General features: G+C 40.7%; 1 protein-coding gene across 3 annotated transcripts in view; it reads right to left on the reverse strand.

Moving 5' to 3' along the window:
* Positions 1-561: 561 nt before the first annotated feature.
* The window catches only part of LOC110984054 (rho guanine nucleotide exchange factor 17-like), a 106,582-nt gene continuing 81,994 nt past the window's right edge, over positions 562-25,149 (reverse strand). Inside the window, exons 4-18 of one of the 3 annotated variants that reach the window (XM_022243850.2) lie at positions 23,702-23,815; positions 22,518-22,610; positions 17,478-17,720; positions 16,721-16,827; positions 10,490-10,691; positions 9,991-10,112; positions 9,300-9,391; positions 8,981-9,144; positions 7,811-7,926; positions 7,051-7,319; positions 5,693-5,801; positions 5,107-5,261; positions 4,429-4,577; positions 3,989-4,163; positions 562-3,474 (exon numbers count right to left, since the gene is read on the reverse strand). In XM_022243850.2, the coding sequence (XP_022099542.2) occupies positions 3,005-3,474; positions 3,989-4,163; positions 4,429-4,577; positions 5,107-5,261; positions 5,693-5,801; positions 7,051-7,319; positions 7,811-7,926; positions 8,981-9,144; positions 9,300-9,391; positions 9,991-10,112; positions 10,490-10,691; positions 16,721-16,827; positions 17,478-17,720; positions 22,518-22,610; positions 23,702-23,815 (2,580 nt within the window). In that variant the 3' untranslated portion in view covers positions 562-3,004. Of the gene's footprint in view, positions 3,475-3,988; positions 4,164-4,428; positions 4,578-5,106; positions 5,262-5,692; positions 5,802-7,050; positions 7,323-7,810; positions 7,927-8,980; positions 9,145-9,299; positions 9,392-9,990; positions 10,113-10,489; positions 10,692-16,720; positions 16,828-17,477; positions 17,721-22,517; positions 22,611-23,701; positions 23,816-25,149 lie in introns of all 3 variants that reach the window. The other 2 variants (XM_022243849.2, XM_022243851.2) reach the window with 2 other exon arrangements.

Genomic DNA, 25,149 nt, shown 5'->3' on the forward strand with positions numbered 1-25,149 from the left:
TATTATTTAAGCTTTAACAAAACATAACATTGAGACATGAATACTGGTCCAACCGAAAGCTCATTAGTTGAATATTTAAAACAAGCCTACCCTACAACTGTAACTAAGGAATTGTAGGTATTTTGATATTGATCATTTTAGCTGCCATCTTGATTCGCTTTGACAATGTTACATCTTCTAAGCTCAAATTCAAGCTAGTGTCTAAAATAGTCTAGTGTGGTGATCAACGCAATAGCAATTTCTGGCTTACCCAGAGAGTGCTAGACAAATCCAGCTGCCAATCTTTTTCATTGTCGTTTATAAATAATAAATAGTTAAACAGCAAAAATGCACAAAAGTTACATTGACCAATGAACACTCCAAAAGTTGCAGTCACATCCTTGCAAGTCAACCCAGTCTTCCAAACAAGAAATTCCCTTGTCCTCTGACGAAGACATTCCTCACTCACTCTCCATCCCGTATTGCTTGTGACTAATCTTGTGATATGACTTGTGACTGAGTAGTGATCAACGAGACTACAGCAGTGGAACACATAAGCATTGAGGGAGATTCAAAACAAGCTTGATGCAGGAAAAAGAAGGGGGTTGATATTTTATTGAAAATATCCCATGCCAGTCCAGCTAACAAGAAGGTTCAAAAAAAGTGTCTGTGAAGAGTTAATACATCCGGGAGATGAACAAATTAATTACAGAACAGCTTTCATCAAAATCTTATTTCAAACTTGCCCTCAATGCAGTTTTCTGTTCACTTCTTTAGAAGCAGTTACAAGGAACTAAATTTACCACAATTATAAAAAGCAATATATGCGCATACATACATGCAAAATATGAGTAGTTCAGAAAGTGCTGCAACAACCATGAAGTTTTTTTAAGCACTGACTTTTCAAAGCCAAAAATATTATATTAGGAAGGAAACACTACTGCTTACCTTAGCTTTAATGGTCCCAGTCATGAGATAAGATCAAATCTTTTGAGCCAAAAAGGATATTGAATTACATACAATTTTACGCCTCTTAATGTTGCCTGAGATATCTGTTATGAAGCATATTTGCAAAAGACTGTCCAGTGTCGACTGTGCTAATAACATATCTACGGCCAAAAAATTTTGTTTTAAATGCCTAAAATCAAAAATTTCTAGAAAAGTGTAACTTGCGAAAGGACCAGACCACATTAAACCAAAAAAATTTAAAGACATTTATGAATCAATTCTGAAATTTTATGAGACTTACATGTAAGATAAAAAAAGTTGTGTGTGAATTCCAATCGAATATGAAACCACCTGAAGACACTGGCTAAGTTTACTTTTTTCCATTTAATGATGAACCCAAAACTTGGACTGAATGGAGTTCAACCTCCCTTTCAACAGACATGATTGCAAGCATAGGGCTGGATAACACTGTGATGTACTGATATTCTGGTTTGAAACCTGGCTCCGTAAAATTTTCTTCCTTCGGCCGAGAATAAGATTTTAAATCATGTAACACACAGCTTTGTTTAATTTCTTCTCTTTAAGGTAACCTTATGAGGTTCCCCTCAACATTTGCCATGTCACCGGCGCAAGACACAATGCAGATTTGTTGCTACAGTTTCAAACTGCCCCAAACTTAACAGTGAAATCTCCTCGTGTCCACTCCCTTTATACGCTTAAACGTTGAATATCAGAAGGGTACTGTGTATAAAATATGACCACCTCATGACACACAAACAACCTTTCATTTACAAGTAATGTTAATACTAAAGAATACTGTTCTGCGTGTGTCCAATCACGGTGGATAAAATATGTTAACAGTGTTAAATGCTAACAAAATGAATAAATGTATACTTTTTTTTCAGTGCAAGCAACTTAAGTATTCAAATAAAATTACCGCGACCGGCACGGAGACTTCTACCAATAATCTCAGGCTTACAAAAACCAACAGCATCCTCAGTATATTTGCAGTCAGTGTAAAATTGAAGCAGGATAACACAATCAGAGGACAACATGTACAACTCAACACAGCTTATCAAGTTCATATTACACTCAGTCTTTCAAGTATCACGCATCAGTTATCTGACGGCTTCTTTTTCCTCGAGTCTCCTTATGCTCTCTTTACAATAACAGTCTTAAATCTGTGACATGTTTACAGTACATAAAACTTGTCAGGTATCGGACCTGGATACATCTTTTGGTATTTGAGACTGTGTGTCTAAAGATTCATGCAAGACAAGAATAAGAAGCATTACTGTGGTAGTACCAAGCTCATGTGCAGATCAGGCATGCATATTTAATGACTTTTCAACCCACAGAGAATAGGTAATTGGACAATTCTAAATAAGGTTTGGAACACAAGTGTGAAAAAGCTGCCACCGTAACAAGGGCATTTTTTCCCCATTAGTCTGCCTTTATGTGACTCATACTGTTGTAGTCTACTGCTTTCAAGAGAATGATCTCACAATATTCAAAGTGATCAAGAAAGCAATTGCTTTTCTTGGTAGCATAAATCAATGACTAATGAGTAAAGTCTGTTCTATTATTTCGGTCTACAATGAAGTACACAGGACAGATAAATCAGGGAATACCAAGTGTGAAATGAGCGATATTTACAATTTTCAAAGACAATTTATTATCTCTGTGGTCCAACACCCAATGAGTGGGGGAAAAAATCAGATCTGCCTGTGATTCCACCTTTTTTCACAATTTCTTTATAGCATGTAGTATTATGTCCCTAACTTCTTATCTAAAATAAACATTCATGCCACTGAAAGCGTGTGAATACCACAAATTTGTAAAGTCCATGTACTGTCACTTTTCCCCGTCCAGTGATAAACAAGAATGAAACAATTGCACCATTTGAAAGGCCAGGGATGTTTTGTTCCAGTTACTGTTGGCGTCCTTCCGTCTCTAGTAGCCTGCATATCCGATAGTAGTGCAAAGACATCATCAGACACTGGTTGAGTACACAAAACAATCTCCTTAATCTCTAGTCACTCTTTACACTGTCATCCTCATACCCTGCATTTGCCACTCAAACTTGCCAGAGTAGAAGGTGGTTGGTACTGTCTTCTTTCCCAGCAGCCTCGTTTGGCGTCGTCGCACTGAAATCTTCATATCCGTCCCCTCCGCTTATGACCATCATGTTGGAAACAATTGCGGCGGCAGATGAAGCCCTGCGCTGTTGCTGTTCCATTTCCGGTGGGTGTAACTCTCGGGATCGTTCGAGCACCTGCTCGCTGATCTTCCTCTGAACTGGAGCTGGTTTCCCCGATGGAATGTCGACAGCAGTCAAGAATCGTACGTGTCCTGTGTGGCCCTGGCCGGAGCCGTTTGGGAAGGATATGTCCCGGGCCAAAGAGGTGGTGGTGGTGGTAATCTTGGGGTGGGGGAGGGTTAGGACAACACCTGCACTGGTGCCCACCCAGAGCAGCTCTTTGCATATAAGGAGTGCCGTGATGCGGAGGCAAGCCGCCTTGTGCTGTCTTATGATGGCGTCAGAACCTGACAAGGCAAAACCAAGGAGCAAACCATCGCAGAAGTTCATAGAAGAGGTTTGAAAATTGTTGAAATTGATCCAATGCAGAGATTTCAAAATGTTGAAAATGTTTTGTGAATGGGCTTTTAGGTTTCCCTATTTCTCTTTAAATTTTACAGCTTGAAGTCGAAGAAGGCTGTGGTTTTATTTGCTGCTTCTTTATGCTTTTTCTAACAAAGTCTTGAATAGCTCTTAGTACACAGCATTTGTAATGTAACGAGAAGGAAGGGAATCCCCTACACATTAATTTATTTAGCCATGTTTACTGTGAAACAAGACTACTTACACAAAGGGGAGAGATGAGGTTCTTAAGTCAACACATACAAAAACAGAGGCTTTCAGCAATTATGAGAAATTTGCTGCATTGTACGGTGTTATTTGTGGCAAAATAATTTGGGATATCTTCAAGCAATGTGCAATAATTTACATTCAAATCTATCTTTGAAAGAAGACAATTCAGACAAATACTCCAAGATGTACCTGCCAGCATCTTGTACACTGTCTGTGTCACGTCCACATCGCACAAGTTCTCGTAGGTGCTGGCGTGATAGAGCCTAACAACAGCTGTGGCTTGCAGGGTTACCCAAACACCCAAGCCGCTACTTACGATGCAGTGGACGGTCTTCTGGGTGTCATTGCTGACTGAAAATTGATGCTGCCGCACAAAGACATACAAAAAAAGTTAACCGGTGGTTACAGTGTTGGACTTAGGTCCTGTAGTATTTTATCATTGAGCTAGTGTTCTTGGGCAAGACACTTTATAACAGTTTTACTACTTAAATTATTTCCATATACCCACGGAAACATACAGATACACGCTACTTCAACACATGGCTTGATGAATGGGTGTAATTTGTGTGTTATGCATAGAGACCTTTGTTTCAAGCTTATAAAGTGATGGTACTTTTTATAGACGTTACCTCAACATTGAGCGTATTGGGATCGACCACAAGGATGTTGTTCTGGCATCCACACCACAGCTTGCTACAGACCGATACCATTTTGCTGATAGGGGTGGTGCTACTACCGAGGGTGACTGTTAGAGGGTTCTTTGTGTCCCAGGCATGACCTGCACATCAATAAAACAATGGCAAATATCAATTGAAGATCTAAAAATCATTAAGATAGGGAACCTGACGTTTCTGAATATTTCTGGTATTGACATAAAAGTCACACGTTTTGAATGAGCAAAGTCTGCTTTGGTTAATTGTTCCAATTATTTACATAACTGACGCCGCACGTGTAAGTCTGACACATAACCTACATTTGCCAATTGAGTTCAGCTCTGCCAGGTTATCTGTACATGAAATTTTAGCAATGCAGCCATAATGTCCCAGAAAAAAATATCCCAAAGAAGATTCTTCATGGAATATATTAACTCCATGAAATGTTATCTGTAACTTTTACTTTATCATTCAATTTCTTTGTCTTAAAACTACATATGAAACACTGCGCTTTTGGAAATTATAACAGGTTGAGGTTTTTTAGGGTCAACTTTCATCCCTGAATGAATAAATGATTAGCATAAAAGTGGATGAAGCCATGGTTAATGTAGTAAGGTCTTCAGGAGGCCAGACCAACTTTGGTTGAAAACCTACCTGGTTCTCTCCTGTACACAGTAAGGTCCCCGTTCGCTAGGGACACAAAAACCTTGTTGTCAAGGTAAAGGATGCACTGGACGGCAGCTGGGTGTCGGACCTTGGTGCGACTCTTCCGGGTGCGGATGTTGTCCGTGCACTGGTAAATGTGGATGCTGTTGCAGAAACAAATGGAAATTTGTGAATTATATAACTTGAGCACGAATCTGTAAAACTTGTTTCTCAAAGTCACTTTCTGCATGTAGTCAGCCATAGGTCAAATGTCTTGAACATTTCAGACAACAAAATGATTGGCAAAATAAAGATGAGGAAAATACTTGCGCAACTTCAACAAATGTCACTGACTTAAATTTTATGGCTGGAAACAAAACGAGTATCAACTCAAATTTAACACATTTCTTATTTGTGTCAACAGACCTACATGTATTCACAACAACAATTCAGAAGGGATGCACAGTTTTTCCAGCACGGTTTTTGTTTTCTAAATTTGGAATTCTTGATTTTTCCACTTGGCACAGCAAGCCTAGTGAGATTACTAGCCGCTATAAATAGAGATTGCATGGCAAAGAGGAAATGATATTCTCACCATCCATCCTCTGTGCCCAGCCACATGGTGGGCTGCAGTACTTCCAGATCCTCTCTGGCTGATATCTCCTCCAGATTATTGCCTGATGATATCCTCTCCAAGTCTTCCTCTGTGACGTAAAAAGTTAGACAGCAATCAGATTTCGTTTGGTCGTAAAGTCTGATCACAAATCCAAATACAGAGCTTTCAAACAGATTTTGCAGTTCTTTGTGACTCTTCAACACAGAATATGTAAACAATAATAAACATTTCTTTTCTATACCCCTGAATTACTGAGAGGTCATTTGCACTGATAATATAAAAAACACAGAAACAAAGTGGATGCACCCAATTACATACAAATAAATGGGTTTAAGCAAAGTTCTCAAGTGTCCTGAATAGTGTTCAAACAGAATATAATTACAAAATCATGTGCCAGTAACACACAGTGGTATGGCTTCAAAGTTTGGCAGTGTATAATTGGGCATCCTTGAAGACCTTCAGTGAGAGAGGAGTCGTCTCACTGGTTCGTATTCTTGAACTACATGCGGTGTGCAATGTTACTTTAATCAGACTTGGAAATTTACCCAAGACCTTACAACGAGTCGGTGTAAATCATAAGGAACTGACAAATCGACTTGCTGGGTGTTAGGTGTGTTAACCACTTCGCGCCGGTGGCAGTTATCAATGTTGATGATGCTGGGACGGGATAATTATCATATTTTTCTGGTTTCAAAATTCTTCAAAAATTCTTCATTTACTGGACACTTACACTCACACGAAGGGCTGTCTGGTTTCTACTCTAATCTGACAGACAACATCTATTGACACTGGAGTATTTCAGCCAGGCCTGCTGCCTTGTAAAACGCGCCCAGATTTTGCGGTGTTACGTAATTTTCTTTTGTTCACAAAACTGGTACAGTACTCTGCTGACCTCTTTTCAAAAGGGGCCAGATTAACGTGCAGCGGTACTGTGTGGCTCATCGCTGCAGTGGTGGAGCGCTTTTGTCCCCGGTGGTAATCCACTCGCGCTAAATCCCCAAAACTGTGGTATACTGTTTCAAAACAAGGCTGGATTATCCCCACCATTGAGAGTGAAAAAATGTTGGTAATGCCCAGCAACCTGGTCTTTTGTTACGAGTACGGTCTTTTGTTACAAGGCCCCAGTTCCCTTTGTCCGATTTCGGAGACCCTGGCTGCGCGTATAAAGAATACCTGTCCAGTACCGGAAACCCCAGTGGCAAGTGGTTAACTTGGAAATGAGGCAAACAGCACAATATGTAATTGCTGCAATGATGACATACGTCAGGCATTCAGTGTTGTGAATAGAAGTGTTGCCAGTAAACGATTGATACCCAGAGAAAATAAGCCACACTGACCGGAACTGGCTTCTTCCATGGGCACATCGTCCACCTGCAGTCGGATCTCCGGGGCCAATCCTGACCCCGGCGACATCACCATTTCCTCCTCCTCTTCACTATCGTCTGAGTCAAACGGCATGATGTCACTGGCCTGCTGGTTCACAGCGTGGCTGCTGGCCGGCATGAGGCAGCGGCCATTGTTGGCTATTGTTGCCTCACCTAGGAACTGCAGCGGCCGGGATTGGCCGGTGTCCAGAGGCACCTTGGGAACTCGTAGGTGTACCCTGCTGCTGTTAGGTTTGTGGGAAGTGGACACAGAAATTAGGAAATGGACTAGGATGAACACCCAACAAAGAACAAGTTTGTCTAAAATTGATTTCTCACGGTACATCAAAAAATCTTCTACGACAATTCCTTTTTGTTACAGATTACCACACTCAATTTGCAATTTTACTTAACGGACGTGTGCTGGTTGTGTTACCAAAGATTCCTACCGACAGTTGTAATGCAAAAATGATGGGCTAGTTCTACAAGCATAAAGATAATGAGGCTTTGGTGAACAATTCTGTGACAGGTACACCAAAGCCAAGAAGCACACTTCTTAGGATTGTCCTAAGTGAACAGCACAGATAATTACAACTGTGTGAGCAAGACTGACAACCCTGACCTAAGTACATCAAAAACTTAAATACAAGAAAAGACAAGTAAAGTGAAGAAAGGGGACTTTTAAAGGATTTCTTCAGCATCTGAAAAAAGATGCAAGACTTGTGGAACTCACCGCATGGAATGGGTATCCTGTGCACCGGGCACAGGGGCAATACACAGGATGCGTGCTGAGCACACTGATATACAGAAGGCCACTGTGGGTTCAGGGGTTAGACTAAGTAGGCACACCTGCAAGGGCAGAGAGAACGACACTGGAGTAAGCACCTTTTAGTCAACTTTCAACTTGATGTGCTTGTGCTAACCTTACATACCTAGCGTGAACTTGTGAACATAAGAGGTCCACACGATGCAGGACAGGAAGACGTTCTGTGGACTTACACACGTCCACAGGACGCTTCCCCTTCTCTGAAAGAGAAGTTTAGAGGCATTTTGGGGTAGGGGTCATCCGTCGTAAAAGGAACAGTCAAGGAAATCTTGTACAAAAGCCAGCTGAAAATCTTGTTCCCAGTTCAAGAACAATAGGTATTTTCACTGAGTTTTTTTAACTGCATGAAAATAAAGGAATGTCCACAGTAGGTATGTAAGGTAAGTGTGTATGAGTGTGATTGTGTATACATGCATGTGAAAGTGAAGCCAGTTTGAGGACACAAAACACTCAGAGCAGAATTTACCAGAGAAGACATTTGTTCAGCTTTTGTGAATTGGCAGCACAAATACTCACTGCAAAACCAAAAAATCTGCATTTGCATGCCCAAGCCTAAAACTGACCATAGCAAGTGGACTCGACTTAATTATTCAGATTTAGAATTAATAAGTGACATCAAGGTGATGTAACAAGAAAATATTAAATTTTAATTTCAACCTTTGACACTACTACCAAGGATAACAGAGAAAGAAAATTGCTTGAAAAAAGTTAAGATTTTTTTTACACATTCTCTACGCAGTAAGTGCAAAAGAAGTGCATTGACAGGCCAAAGTCATTAGTCAGAAATGACTGATTACTCATTCAACTTATTTTGCATTGAATTGGAGGGTTTTCAAACTGAACAACCAAAGAGTGAGATCACATGTACTATAATTGCCACAATAGTCTCAGTGTGGCTACCGGTGTAGCTTCAGAGAAGTGTACTATGCACACACTTCTGTAAACCCTCTTGGAATCCTGTAGTTCGTTACTACCACTGCAATATGCATCCATAGGTATTCTACAAGCTTTCAAGAAGTGAACAGTTCTGTTTCTGGAGTGAGCAAGGGCTTTATCTGCAATTTTTGCACTGCTCACCTGGCCTACATAGCCGTCACTATTGCACACCCAGACGTCTCGTAGTGAGTTGCTCATGGTTCCCAAGCTGGGGGCTGCACAGGAGAACTGCATGCCACTCCGCGTCTTCATGATGGGGATAGGGTACAGGAACACTGGAGGGAAGTGATCCTTGGACCGCGCAGCTGTGAATAGAAAAATGAAACAAGAGTACTTGACACATTAAGTTTCTTGAAACAGAAGAAACAAACATAGCCAAAGTACCATGGGAACCCTCATTTTTAGCAGCCTTTGAAAACATGCATGCATGTACAGCATTGGTAATGCAAAGGGCACTTACCTAATTTCTTCTTGGCTTCGGCAAAGTCATTCTCAAATGTTTGCCGTGCCTCCTGTCCCTGGAAGAGAAGTACAAAGCTCTCGATGCCCTCACTGGAAATGAGAAGAGTTCAAAGGTCAAGCAAAGGCAGGTAAGGCAGGTGTCTTATGTTGTACAAGTACAATGAAGATGCGCTTATGCCAACAAGTAAATAACCAGAGCATTAACCAGCACACTGATGGCTGCAATGAGAAGAGCTGCTTGACAACCAGACACCCCAAGGACTGACAAACCCTCGACGACGCAGAGACGGCAAATGGCAGACGTGGGGGCAGACAACTACAGACAAGATGATGGCTGGGGAGGGAATTACCAGAGGGCAGCGAGAAGCTTCCTGACTGTTGTGGAAAGCCTCACTCGGATCTCACTATGTTTGCACGTTCCAGCACCCTATCGCCGATTGACTGAAGGCAACAACAAAGCATAACGCTCTCCCGGGTACAAATGAAATACAATGAAAGGCACGTAACTAGCCAGTGGCAACTTTAAAATTGAACATCAAATAGACACTTAAGAAAATAAACTCCAGACTGCATAATATGGATGGTTTCTCACAGGGTACTGTATTGATTTTTCAAACACCGCATCACTGGGTTTGTCTTTGAGACAGACAGCAAGTCAGGTGGAAGGACTAACAATCAGCTGTACGTACTGTGTTGTAGCGGTGAGCTCTAGTTTACTGAGGACAGCTGTGGGTAGTGCAGGGAGGGCTTGCATCTCGGCAAGTCGCTTGCTGACTGTCTCTGTGAGCTCCTTCAAAACTTCATCCAGACTCTGCCAATGGAGTCAGACTCATTAAAAAGCTCCTCAATTATTTGAAAACAGTTACAATTTAAGATACACTTCTGGTCAGAAAAGCTTTGTGGTGGATTATTACTATCTGTAAGTTACATGTAATGTTACTAACATTTAGCAGTAAACTATGATTTACATTATATAGTTACTACGGGTAAATTAAACTGAGGTAAGCCTGTATTCAAAAGTGAAGAAGTCATGACCTGAAAGTCTAAGACAAGGAAATCTGAGACTGAGATCAAGATATTGAGGACAGTTTCCCAGACCAATTTCTTCAGGACTGAGATGGATAATGAAACTTCATGGTCCCAGAATGCGGTCCAGTCTCAAGACCTACAATACCGGCATTCACCAACCTGGTGGGGTGAGGAGAGTGTCTCCGTCAGCCCACTGATGCGGCCCAGGATGGACAGGTCCTCCTCCAGCTTGCTCAGGTCCCGCTCCTGGTTGGCCTGCTGGGTGCTGGCGGGCGACTTGACAATCTCCACATCGTCCACAGCCAACTTCCAGGCCAGCTTGTACTTGCAGGCTTCCATGGGCAGAGTGACTGGCGACAGACTGTGAAATAAAGAAGTGAGATGACATTGGTGCCTTGTGTGTTAAAAAGGTTCACAATGAGTGGGCAAAATGCAAGTATCAACAAGCAAGGAAGCCAGGAAAGACCTGAAAGTCAAAGACAGATGATGAGATGGGAGTTAAAATGTATTGTACGTGTAAAAGTATACCATAATGTTGATTGCATAAAAAAAATTATGCCTACAGCTTTGGGTGAATTGGATTTTCATTTTTTTTTTATTATATGGAAGACTTTCAAGTCACAACAGTTTCATTCATCCTACAACTCATTCTCTAGCATTGATATTAGGATCATAGATTTGCTGAGACAGAAGGGACAAGCAAGATTATAATTTGGAGTGAACAAAGAGTAAGCATGAATAAATATAATGACATATGGCAAGTGGTTAATTCAATGTGATTGTGTCCTATCACATTGAGCCAGCCAGACTTGATTAAACATTCAATCCAAGTTTCTCCGCCTTACATAAACTGCTGAAACCACAAAGGAAACAAAATATAACAAAAAATTAAGGTCAAAGAAGACTCCCCAGTTCCCAAACAAAATTGTAGAATTTTTCAGGCACTGAAGGATTTACGTATCTATGAAGGAGAAACAAAGTGATTGGCTAGTGCCTGAAATCAGTAAAGCTAACCTCAAAGAAACAGCCCATGCAAACATGGTGCCAATGACCTGCAAGTCTTTCAGGTCGGCGAGATCAAGCTTTGATTTCAACCAACTGTGGGTTAACTCCAGTTGTACCAGCTGTGCCCAATCACGCAGGGTCCATTACATTATTATGGGGGGGGGGAGACAGGATCAGATATGTGCAGGTCTTGCTAGTAGGGGGTACACCACAACTGTGATTTAATTCTCACACATCAATCAATTCTCATTTTAAACAATTTCTTTAGATCATTGAAAAATATGTCTGGATGCAGGAATGTGATCTTGCCCAAAATCAATATCTCTATTATTTGAGAGGGCAACTCGTGTTCAGGTGGACATGGTTAATCTAATATAACTATTCATTACATGTAAATCTACTCCAGTTCAGTTTTCAAAGACCCAGAGAAGAACCAGTATGTAACGAAGAAAAGGGAAAAAATGAGCAAATTAACCAAGCACAGAAGGCAAGCAACTAAATTGAGGACTGAAAGATTTACGACGAACTCTCTGTTCCAAATTGGACCACAAATGCCCCCCATGAAGATGTCGCAAAGTGTCTGCCTTTCCCCTACCTTTAAAGTTGTTCATTTTGCAATGTAATTGAACTTATTATTTCTTTTTAACTTTTTGTTTACAAATTATGCCCATGAATGGAAGTTGAAAAGCTGTCAAATGAGATGATGGCTTCTTTAGACATGCAAGAGAGAAGAAAATCTATCCAAAATTTTTGGACAAAAAAAGGAAACAGAGCCTCCTTCCTTTCTTCAAAACTACAGGATGAGAAAGTCTTTTTTCACACAGCCTCACTTTAGTTCAGAGTTTCTGAAGTGGGTCTGTTGCTTGACTTATGCATTTCCTCAACAGTATAAACTTGTATAGTACTCAGTGTTGTTACATGCATCGGGTAGTTGGGTACTTGCACACAGAAGAGTTCAGAAGCTTTGTGACATCTTCTGGATTTATGGGTTTAACACAGGAAATAATTTCTCAGTCAGTGCTTACAACAATCCAAATTCATTCCATATTAGGCACATATGCATTAATGAAATATTCATTGTGCGTTTCTCTTACTAAAGATAAAGCCCAACAAATACCATTCAGCCAACAATAACAGTTAATATCCAGTAGCTTTGACGTAGTTGAGTAGATGTACGTCAGCCACTTCCCCAGTGTGGAATTCAAATGATACCTTTCCAAATATAAAGTGGGCCTTGTGGGAAAACTTGTTATATATCTGCACAAATGCCCCTTGTTTAGGATTTGTGCAACAGTAATTCTTGGTTATTCATAAGATGCTGTGAGCCACACACATCCATCAGTCAGACTTTGGCAATTTCCTGACAAGCAATGATTATTTACCCTGTCGATGTCTAAGAAACATGGGAGACGAGGCCGCATTGCCAATGTTGGCCTAGAAATGCCAATTCATAATACACATACGGCTAGTCTATGCACAGACATGGGATATGTGACGTTCAGAAAACTTTAGCATCAGAAGGACCATGGCAACAGTTTCCATGACGATATTTACAACTGTAATAAAACTTGTGTCAACCTTTGACCCTAGAGACAGCTATTTTTGGACATGACATTTGTTCAATTGCAGACGCATGGAAAGAAAATCACCCATCAAAATTTATCAGAGGAAACATTGCAATTGCACACACTCTGGGTAAGGAAAGGGGCTTAAGGCTTGAGAAAAAAAAGGATCAAAATCACTCTGGCAACAGTCTCCACGACAACTCAGCCACCAACGATATAAAACCTGCGCTAACCTCTAGCCCCCCCCACACGAAGACAGCACCTGGGCTATTTACATTCACTCATATTTGCTCACGTGCACGCCGCATCTGCAGTGCAGGCCAACAGAACAGCCAAACAGAATCAGGTCTGCATGTTTGATGATTGAGGAGCTGGTATGGAAGGGAAAGCCTGTGTTGATCAAATTACAAATTAAAGTAAAAACCCTTTCATTTGCTACCCGGCAGAGACAAGATTTTTTTTTTCCTTTTCCCGTGACTGATTGCTGATGCTTGCTTATTCAATTGGAAATTAACATTTTGGCAAAGTGCAGACACCCATTTTTCTCCATTCAGTGAGAGAATATTACTGGATGTGCAGGCAGTCTTTATAACAAAAGTTTTGTAACAACACAAAAATAAACAAATTTCTTTTGCTAATGAAAATTCACATAGATAAGCTACAATTTATGGTTTGCATTTTACGATTAGCAATGCACTCAAATATTTGCTAGGGACAAGACAATAAGGAAATAGGCTGTACTGTGCATGTGTATAATATCCAGTATCGTGTTTCTGGACGTAGTACCAAACTGCATCTTTGAAGAGAATTCCATGTTGAAAATATCTTTAAAACCTTGCACCCGTTTGCAATCCACACACCTAGTTTCTGCTGTATTTTCAAGGATTCTAGACTGGACAGTCCCATTTCTGATAACTTCTGTTGAATGTTAACTTCAATGATTTGGAGTCACCACTGTGAGCCCAAAGCACAAGATGTCTTTACTTTTCAACGGCGATGAGTTGAGCTTGATTCTGGACAATTCTAGGAAATTCCAGGCAATATGAAATAAGAAGTTATGATTGAGACTGAGACCTTACATCTGCCTTGGCTGTGTAATTAGAAAATATTTCATTGGAAAGAGAGAGAGAGAGAGAGAGAGAGAGAGAGAAATGAACTTAGAGGTATGACTTTCTGGAACCTTCCAGCAGACAGCATGTACATACCTGACTAAGAGGGTACACGTGAGTGAAAAGAAGCTCTCTATTGATCTGCCATCAAACTGTGGCCACATGGGCCTGGAGCAAGTCAATGCTAATTGCTATCTGGATGCAGGCTGCCTGGGGTCAAGTATGTAGGACAAGGAAAGTGGAGGGGATGGGCAGAGGAAGCCCATTAGAGTCCTCAAGATGCTCCTTGAGAGGGATGTAACCATGTGGAGAAAGGGGATGCTTGCCAGATCAGACTGTTATCATTACTTGAAAGGCATACAAAGATATTCCAATGTAAATGGCAGGCCAGTCATCCGTGCTAGGGGTGAGACTATGCACAAGCCACTAAGGAACTTTTCCTTTCTAATGTGAAGTGGATAAGTCTTGAAGGTTTGCATGGTGAAGAGGTACAATAGAAAGTAGGTTTGCGGTAGCACCATGGACATATCTCTTTTGTGAGTATTTTGTAATATGAAGTGGTCGCATAGCAGACAGTCCCTTACTACAACAGATCATATTTTACATCCATTTGGGGGATTGCATCATGTACAAGTAGTTGTGAGCTACATGTAAGTCAGCCCCACTTGTTAGCAAGATTGCCCGAGCACAGTGCTTACCTACCCAGATTTCACATTAAATCAAAAGAAAAGTTGTGCTTACACAACAAATACTCTTCCTGTCTAGTACTATTGAAGTGGGTTTCTTGGCTATTACATGTCATTCTATGCAAGTGTCTTATGCTACGCCAGTGCCGCCTCCCTTTCAACCTATATTTATCTGTTAGAGAGTCAGCATACGAACTTTCAGACCACCATCTGTAGCGAGTCACTCAATTCTCGCTGCTACACAAGTTTATCTCACCTTCAAAATGAAACATAACTGGACTAGCATGTAGGACAGCTGGCTTGCATCCTTAACAGGAGTTTAATGGCTATGGCTGTCAATGCTGTAATTAACAGCCATTTTGAATGCGGCTTACTTCTTGTTCTTGAAACAAAAGGGCTCTTTTTTTCACTGGCATTCTACCTCTTTAATCCAATCTTTAAATGGGACTCAATGTCACAGGATTCACTATCAACTTCCAGAAGTTAGGTTCCGCTGTTGCAATGAAAGGAAAGCTAATGGTCATTTCTGAGTGCAAATGGGCCTACACATGTGCACAATTAATGGAACTTAAGGTCATTTTAATTCTTAATTCTGGTACAGGTTACCTTTTAACAAAGGTAAAATGGCTGAGGATTACAAATGAAATCAATCTCTCACAGGAGTGATTACCTGTAGTACATCAGCCTAGAAAAACTATGCTCCCTAATTTGATAATGCCACTCAGGGACAATGTTTATTGATTTGTTTTTACACTGACCTCACAAGAAGCATTTGATGCAAGTTTGTTAGTCTTAAAATCCTGGGCACAGGATACAGATACAGTTTTGGCAGAAGAAGAAAAACAAAAGATCGCTTTGCTGATTTCCAGGATTAGATGTGATGTTCGACATATACATGTACGCAGTTTATACTTCACTTCAACAACAATTCTGTCACAAAAATGCCTTCTCTCAATTGCTGACAGAAATGGGTATATCAGACCTTTCTCGTGAAATAATGTCCCTTGGAAGGAAAAGATAACAAAAGACTCGAACCAATTTGCCTGGATATAAATTGCCCGAACCAACAGTTTATAGTCCAAAGTTCCTGCCTATAAATTGATGGTACAACAGAATTGATGGCATAATATTTCACGGTCTGGAATCTGTACGATAAACAATCGGCCTCCTAAAGGCAGTGGGCGGCAGTTGTTGTTGAGCGGGTCTTCGCATGCAGAGGTGCACCTTTTAATTAGTCACGGTAGATATTCTTTGTTGTTAAAAAACTGGGACAGATTCTCGGAATACACAAATAAGGGAAAACATGGCATTATTTGGAGATGTCTGCAGACTGAATGATTTGTCTTTTACAAACTTTGAGATGCACGGATGTATGTCAGGTCAACCAATTTCAATGTCAGTCGAGCGACAAATGGGATCTGAGGCTCCGCAATATACAAGATACAATCTATAGAACAGGTTAGTGTGGCGCCATGCAAAATAATCAGGTTTGGCTTTCTGGCAAGAACTAGTGGATTCCGCTCCGTTTTCGGTCAGTGCACAATAAAAACATCAATGGACCATTTGAGCCACAAAGATATCTCCAGGCCTGTCAGGTTGCGTCAAATTCCACAGAACGACTTTTGAAACTGTAAACATTTTGAACAACCAATTCCCTCAATCATGTATACTTCATTAATCAGTGTGTTTAAAAATCTTTCCCCATTTGATTATAAGAGGATTTTTCAGACATTTCTTCCAGAACAGCATCTGCAGACGAGAGCATCAACATTAAATACTGTATTGAAATCTTCATGTATGTAAAAAATGGGCTAACAATTGAGGAAATGAAAGGAAAATGCAATCATTCATTCATTCAATTCAGTACAACCTTCCCACTATGACCTTCCATGTACTTACTTAAACCACTCCTTTTCTCAAAGAAATCAGAAACAAACCAATTTGGAAAAAAAAAAATTCCATCTCCTTCAACGAGATCAGAACGTGTGATCCATTTTAACTAATACATATTCAAAGATTACTCACGCAGAGATGGATGGTCGCCTGATGCCACCAGATCTTCGTTTGACGGTTGCGCACAGAATAAGGTCAGAGAAGAGAAACACGCATCTATCCTTCCGTGCACCTTTTTGCTGGAAGAAACCATGATTATGATAAAAAAAGAATTCCACAAAGAGTTTCCAACTCATTCAATTTTTGAGTCTTGGGTTCAGTGTAAATTGTCAAATTTGTTTTCAAATCCAAAGCCAAAACATTATATTAATGTATGGTTTGACAAAAAAAGTTTCCATCTTTAAACTGAAACACTAATGCAAAACATCAACTCAGCATGCTACTGCTGGGATCTCCATGCTGGGACAGTAAATATAGTTAACGCATACTCATGAAAAGTTAAGAGTGAGGGGAACCATGTATGCATGTAATGGTTTTTAAGTGTGAGGGGAAGTACATAGGGGAGCAGGGTGGGATAACGCACGTGTACTCATTTGAATCGGTAGGGCTAGAATCTGTAGTATCTGCAGTCAGTACAGGATCTGTAGGGCCGGGTGGGAAGGTCAGGGTTTGAATAGCTTGAAGGCATGCCTTAGTTTGTCTGGGTGAGTTTGTGTGTATGTGGGAGGAGGGAGGTGATGGGATGGAGTGCATACATATAGGATGGAAGGTAGTAAACATAAACTAGTTTATTGTGTATGAAGTGGAGTTTCCACAGGGTAGGACAGGAGGGGGGAGCCTGGCAGGGTGGGGGACAGAGAATGACAAATCATGCAGAATGACCACTTACAACAGCAACGCGTACCATTTCAGTGACCCCGTATTGTCGGATAAACCTGCGCTGTGGAGAGACCAGCTCCACGTGGCCGTCTATCATGGCCTCCAGGTCTCGCAGTGCCTGCTCATCCCGCACTTTGATGTCCGCCTTGTTCTTGCTCTCATCAATGGCGGTAGCCAGGGTCTTGACGGTGTTGAGGGCCTGCTGCAGGCTCTCCTGGTCTGGATGGTCCTCTGGTGTGTTGTCAATCAACTCCTGTGGACGAATAGAAGAAGGAAAAAAAACGTGGCTAATATGACATATTTGAATCGGGGGAAAAAATGCCAGCAGCAGCATAAATCCTGCTCATGAACCAGCAGTGCATTTTCGGGGGAAAAAATTGACACCCAAATGCCGTGGAACGGTGTTCATTTGGGGCTTAAACTGAAAAGCCCTAAATGTATCACGCTTTGGATGTTGTTGTTTTGGGGATAGAACACTTTTCCGTTAATAATTGAATCCATATACATGTAGCATACTTTCTACAGTTGTCTAGGTCTGCAATATTGACTTACAAGAAAACAGAAGGGAATAATCATTTGACCAAATTTGCTGTCAGGTTCTTGAAAAACAAGAGAACGATGTCACTGCTTACTCCCAAATGCTGTGAGTACCTTGGAATGGGTACTGCAAAATGGAAACGTATTTTCTTCACTCCCTTCTAGTTCTGGAATGTCGCAATTTCAGAGAAGCCCCATACTATGTTTTATCATGCTCTGAAATAAATGTTTATTTGAAGGAATGTAAGGTACATGTAGTAGTTTTGGGTTCTTTATTTGCGTTTGTTTGACGTTGGTGATTTTTCCCTTTCTGTATAATTGCATAATGATTTTAATTTTAATCAATATTGTAAATTCACATGCAATTTAGCCTTTGGGCCACAATTCATGAATCAATAAACCACCGTAGCTATCTATGTATTGTTCAAATGTCTATCTGTAAGGTGCATTCACCCTTACTTGCCCTGCCCAAGACAACCCTGTTTGTGAGTCCCTATACCACCTTAATCCACCCAAACATTGTGAGGTTTAACAGGTTTAAGCAGAAATGAATACAACATAACACAATGTCGTACAATGTAATACAAGTGTGCAATGGGTTAAACAGCAGTTACAGAATGCTCAAGAGGCTGCATCAAGTTTGTCTATCTGTAAGGATTATATGGTTCAGCACACTATGGCTGTGCAGCGGAGTGTTCATGCAGCCACTGATCCAAACATCAGGGCTGTCCAATCAAATTCTTCATGCCAAACCACCCGGCCTGGCTCTTTTTACAAATTAAACCGTGCGCCAGGGCAGGCATTTCCTGGCTCGTTAGATATTTGAATTTGCCGTGTAACTCGCTCTGAAGCACTGTTTGCTTTGGGCTGGCAGAGGCAAACAGCGACGTGCTTTCCCTCCTGACAGAGCAGGGTTTTGATGGAATGGCCGGGATACCAGCTAGCAGAGATGCACTGCCCTATTTTGACTCCACGAATCATCAATGTCGGGCCGGACTCCTGACAGTGGGAAGGGATAACAGGGCAGCGTTGCATTACATCGATGATATGATAGAAGATCTCAGTTCCTCAGTACATGTGGACTTAGGTTCCATCATTCTAGAAAGACAGACCCTGAAACCTATCTGCTCTCCCTGGCAAGTTGCCACGATGGCGTATAGTACAGCATGAGCAATCCCCCGTCATTCAAGCATTGAGGCTGATCCCGCTATTCATAACATTGGTGTTTATCTAACTTAAGACAGGCAGATCCTGTGATTTGATTTTTATAATGTGAAAGGGGGACACCGAACGCTCGGCTTATAAAGGACGGCATTGCCGATGAGGTCCTTTGAAAAAAAACAGGGGAAAAAATGCACGCACAAAAACACAAAGCAAGCACAATTTTCTTCTTCTGATCAGGGATAACAGTTCAATTTGTCTGGTATAATTACTTTCAGTGAAATCAAGGCGAGAGCATCTCATCGTAATATGTCACTTGGTCAATAGCTAGGCAATGCGAGGAACTGGAAGAATAGCAACTAGAATCACACACACACACAAATGGACCATCTCCCTAACACAATCCAGGCATATGCACGGTCACTGAAAAGACTGACTCGGCAAACAAAACGTCATGTGAATTGGACAACCAACTTTCATTCTCGCTTGCTCTTTTTTTGTCACAGAATTCTTGGTTCATAAAGCTGATGTGAATTTATCAACGTTTAAAGGTTGTAGTAAGATGTATTTAAGATGCACCACAAAAATTTAAATCTGCTTTTGAAACTCTGACATCCAACAATGAGCGAATATACCGTTCCAACCCTACATGGGCATATCAGGATTTATGACTTGTACACAAGTCTATAAGAATGATAGTCACTAAATCTGCCAATTGCAAAATGTTCATGCAATTAAACAGGAGACGGGAATGCATACAAAAGTCCGAGCTGAACAACATACTGTAACACATCCGAATGATTAATTCAATATGGGCGATTCACAATAGTGCGCTCCCAAGAGTCTGCAACGCACTGGCCAATCACAATGCGCAAAATTCGGCGACCTTTTCCAAATGCGCATTGGGTCAACAGATTTCGCGCATTGTAATTGGCCAGCGTGTTGCAGACTCTTGTAGGCACACTATTGTGGATCACCCGTATAGTGTTACTGCAATATGTGATACTTGCATGTGTATGGTAGATTGTACAGGCCCGTAGGCTGGGGGGGGGGGTCGAATGAACCCCCCACTCGCCTCCAAGTTCCTTGTTTTTTTTTTTTTTATAAATATATAATTGTAATATAATAATTTTTGGAATGTAAGCCGCAATTTATACATTGATTCTCAGGCGGAAAATGTCTCTGCGGTTTATAATGAACTATGGTCGGTTTAAATGGCTACATTAAAGAATGAAATCAGTCACTACACGCTGCGCCATGCCTGCAGCGCAGCCGAAACCAGGCCACCGCTGCGTGTCGCGGCCGGCCAGCCACGCGTACCAGCGGCGCAGCGTTCCGAGCACAGGGGCAAGGCCGTCATGTTTTCATTGGTTACCGTTTACATTGGCTCTACTCACGTGTTGGAAATGAAGGAAACCAGTCCAGAAAGACTGAATAGACTTGTAAATGCACCGTAATACCGTTCACACCTCACAAATTGTGTGGTACGTCTGTTCGTTTTTGTCTTTTACGGTTATGTAATCCATGTTGTTTATCATTTAACTGGTCTTAAAAAGAATTGCTACATGGCCCATCCAGCAAGGACACTAAAACAATTTCGAGGACTCTAGAAAGTTTAGGTTTAATGAAAACACTGGTTCACATGCTGCTTCACATTACAATTGAAGAATGCGCTCCGGAGAGTGGCGTGGACCCTATGGGCACTTCGAATTTTTGCTTCGAACGTCTGTGTATGAAGCAATATTTTACCTCCAGGTTCACAAAAGGTGAAATTTATTCAGACTCCAAATATTCTGATTCATAAATGTCGATTTCAAATAACCGCAACAAAGTTCCGATGACATATTAATTTGGTCCAATTTTCCAATTTTTTTTCCCAAGTGCAAAATGAAATGCACCTCAAAATATTTTTTTTACCATTTTGACTTAGGTGAGTGGAGGTAATAATGATTTACTAGAATTACTCACTTTTTTAGAACTTCTGAAATTTTTTGCGGGATTTTCTGAGATTTTTAAAAATAATTATGGTCGGATCATTCACTCGTCACCAAGCGCCAGATTCAAGGAGCTGAGCGAAGAGCAAATTCATATACTAGGCCAATATACAATACGCCGAGAATATTGAAAACTGAAGTAGGGAGCAAATGCAAGTCTATACATGCATCCTTCGGATCGCGACAAACATGGGACTTATTTGATTTTGTGTTCCAAAGCACACTATGATAGACCTTTGTATAAAAACATGTGTTCACAGTACCAAAAATTCCACTTATGGGTTTGACGAACCCCCCCCTGGTCTGGCAATGGGCCTGTTGTATGTTTTAAAGTTGACAGTGTTGAAACATAAGGGCGTCCACTCACACTTAAGAATACTGAGCTGATTTATGAAACTTGCATATACAGCTTGATACACATATCACAAAGACTAGCAAAAAAGGCGACAAAATTTTTCTCCAGACTGAAACCACACCACAAACATATCCAATGAGTGCTTCTGATGACGTAGGCATAGGGCAGGAGTGAATACCACGGCATAATAACACAATTACAATAATGTCAAAACCCTCTCGTCTTTAATGGAGGATTAAACTGTTTCTGTGTCAAGACATTAACTGTAGACCAAGGGAGGATCATGTACAGCGCTCGATGACGTCTACCTCACACAATCTGAAAAGTCAAGAGTGATCAGCCCCAGATACTGACGTTAAAGTGGCTCGCTCAAATGCATTTTTTTCCCGTCTTGGAGAAGTTCAACACAAATGAGCCCAGTGTAATGTCAATTCCCTTGCTTTTGAACAACCCAGCTAAATTTAGCAAACACTTTTAGATAGTAAGGGCCACTGAATGGACATTACCCTTTCTGTGATAAATTGATGGGTTACTGAATGATTTTGGCATTGTACCACAGCGTTAAAGAATAAAGTAATAACATTTTGGTAAAGCTCATTTCCCAGATGTTAGTTATTTTAGACAACACAGTTTTGTCACTTCCCTTTTTCTGCACTTTTTCACCATAAGTTGGGAGAGCTGACATTTACAACTTTTCAGAAAACGTACACAAGTTGATACCAAACCATTTCATATTGTATTTAATACAAAATTGGGGAATTACAATAAGATGTAAGTCTGATGCTTCGTTCTTTTCTTGTTTTCCCCAAAAGACATGAAAACATCCTCATCTGTGTTCAGTCAGATCCAAGCATATCAATATGAACCAAAAATAGTGCTTATTTTTTAGTTTGTTTCCTTCTGCATCTCTGATCCCAGACTATAAATTGGGAACAACAGTGAGCAATATTTATCCGGTTGAGGAGGGAAGGGTACACTACATCCTGCAGCATAAACATCTCACCTTGAGAAGCAGTTCATATCTTGGTATTCTCTGGATTGGCTGGATGATTAAGTCATCCAGATTCAGTCTCTCCTTGTGTTCTTTTGTGCGATCCTACAAAGAAGTGTGAATACCAAAATCAAAGCGTCTTTGAACCCATTTACAGCTAAAAACAGATCAAATGTGTAGTCAAATTCAATCACATAGAAATGCAATCCAACATCACAAAACTGCAGAATTCTACTCAAGTAAATTTTGATGACTTTTTACACACAGAGCCGGGGTGCCTGGTTTCGGACAAAAGAGCTGGTCTGTGTAACAAAAGACTGTACTCAGAACAAAGGACCTGCAGGTAATCTAGGTAATCAAGGTAATCTGGCACTGTTTTGGAACAGTATACCACTGTTTTGGGCATAGCGCGCCCGCAGATTAGAACCGTGGACAAAAGTGCTCCAGGGCCCCATTGATGAGCAACACAGCACCTCTGCTCACTAATCCAGCTGCGTATGGAAAGACGCAACTGGCATTCACCGGAACAAAGGAAATTATGCAACACCTCACAATTCTGGGCTCTCTTTTACAGGGCTGAAGGCCTGGGCTGAATACTCGGGCATCAATGAAGGTTGCCTGTCAGATTAGAGTAGCCACCAGACAGTCGTTCGTGTGGGGTGTAAACGTCCAGTAAATGAACACATGAATTTGTGAAGAATTTTGAAAACGGAAAATCTTGAAAAGGTCCCATCATCTCATCCCGCTCAAAAAAATCCACCCGGCAGGAAGTGGTTGAAACATAATTTAAAGCAACTCTTGTGTTTCTGATCAGTATATTTATGAATTTGAGCATGAGTAGAAAAGACTCAAGTGGGAATAAAAGAGTAACTATAATGTAACTTACGAGTATCATTCACATCAAGTCCTCGCCAACAAAGTCAAATATGATATTAGCAGTCCTTGGAAACATATTATTTCTTGGCCACACATCGTCAAAATTTAAAATCCCTGAAGGGCTCTTAATAACAAGTAATAACAGAAAGTTGCTAAGAAGTCAAAGCTCAACTCCTTGTTTCTTTTAAACCTTGCTCAGATTACTTCGGGTGCAAACTGTTTGAGTAGGTCTTTCTAACATCATGTTCTCAGGAAAGGGACAAGCACTTTGGACAAATATCTTGAAAGAGTTTACTTCTGCAAAAGATTGGAATGCCTACCTCCAGGAACTTGAAGAAGGCCGGTTTGCTTGAGGCCTTGCTGATGAGCTCTTTGGCACGGTTGAAGTTGTTGGTGAATGCAGTGTATGTGTCTAGCACAGGCTGCTTGGCCATCTGCAAGAGAATGATACCAACATGTTAAGGAAAGGAGACACTGACTGGTAATGTGCTCTGGCAGAGATATTCAAATACAGTTGTACAACATAGAATGCCAACAAGGAGTCAATGACCTCAACTGCAAAAACAGATGTGGGAGGAATGAATGGTAAATGACGGTTGTGGATTTTCTTCTTAGATATGCTCCTGGGCTACAAAACATTGTTTTGACCATCTCAGAGGTTCAAGGACAAAGTTGTCTGTTGTATAAAGGCTTCATACTAGGTAATGGGACCATGAGTATTCTGAGCAGAAAAACTAGTGAGAAACACAACTCTTGAATTCACCCAATGGCTGCAAAACTGCCGTGCCTATGACTAGTTTTAGTTTCTGGTAAGCTGGGTATTTGAAGAAAAGCTACAGCTAGAGACACAAAACCTGCGTCAGACAATATACGGCTATTGCTCATCTGAATAGGCTGGTACTGGCTGAGATGGACCCATCTGTCTGTGATTTCAGAAACAGGCAATCAGGGAACACATCCAGGGATGAACTAGCATTCAATTGTCAATTTGTCATGATGATAATAATGTATGAATGATGAACCTTTCTCTATCTCATTAGCTTGATCAAAACACATTAAAAACCTCCTTGATTAGACCAGGAAACTTTCGGTTTTGTTGACAAGGGGCCCCTGTTTACATCTATACTGATAAACCAAACACACTAATGCTATCATATTTATCACACACTGCGGACACCTTTATGACTTAAGTCAGTGGTGACACATGACAGAATATTTAATCACACCCTGAGGATTTCGCACCTTATCAATAAATGCCAAATGTTAAAACTATCCATCAAAATTGCGCTGAGGAGGAAATCTTGTTTCTTGAAAGAAAAAGGGGATGACTTTGAAATTTTGAACCGAAAAGTTCATAGGCAAAAGCCAACAAAAACAATTTAGCAAAATTAGAGAAAACCTATTTGAGTTTTTCTTTTTACTTTTTTTAATACTAGACAATTGAAGTTCTTTTTTAAGTACACATTTTCACAAAATCGGCCATGTTGTTTTTTTTCAGCTCCTTTTCCAAAAGGATGAAAATGAATTTATTATTTTGGTTTTGCATCTAAATTCTTCAAGTGGATTCACTGGTACACTTTATGAGGTGAAATGCAAAATACCGTCACAGGTGTTGCTGAGAACAGCATTCACTGAACCACTGCGTCTATTTATCCTGCCTCTGCATTGTGCATTTTATGAGCATTTGTGCAAGCTTACCATTAGTGATTGCATAGAAATAATTATTTTTAAAGTCTGAATTGACTAAAAACACAAACATGGCTACAGG

The sequence above is a fragment of the Acanthaster planci genome, linkage group LG02 (genome assembly GCF_054643075.1).
Source record: "Acanthaster planci isolate LZ-2023a linkage group LG02, COTS_SCS, whole genome shotgun sequence".
Classification (NCBI taxonomy): domain Eukaryota; kingdom Metazoa; phylum Echinodermata; class Asteroidea; order Valvatida; family Acanthasteridae; genus Acanthaster; species Acanthaster planci.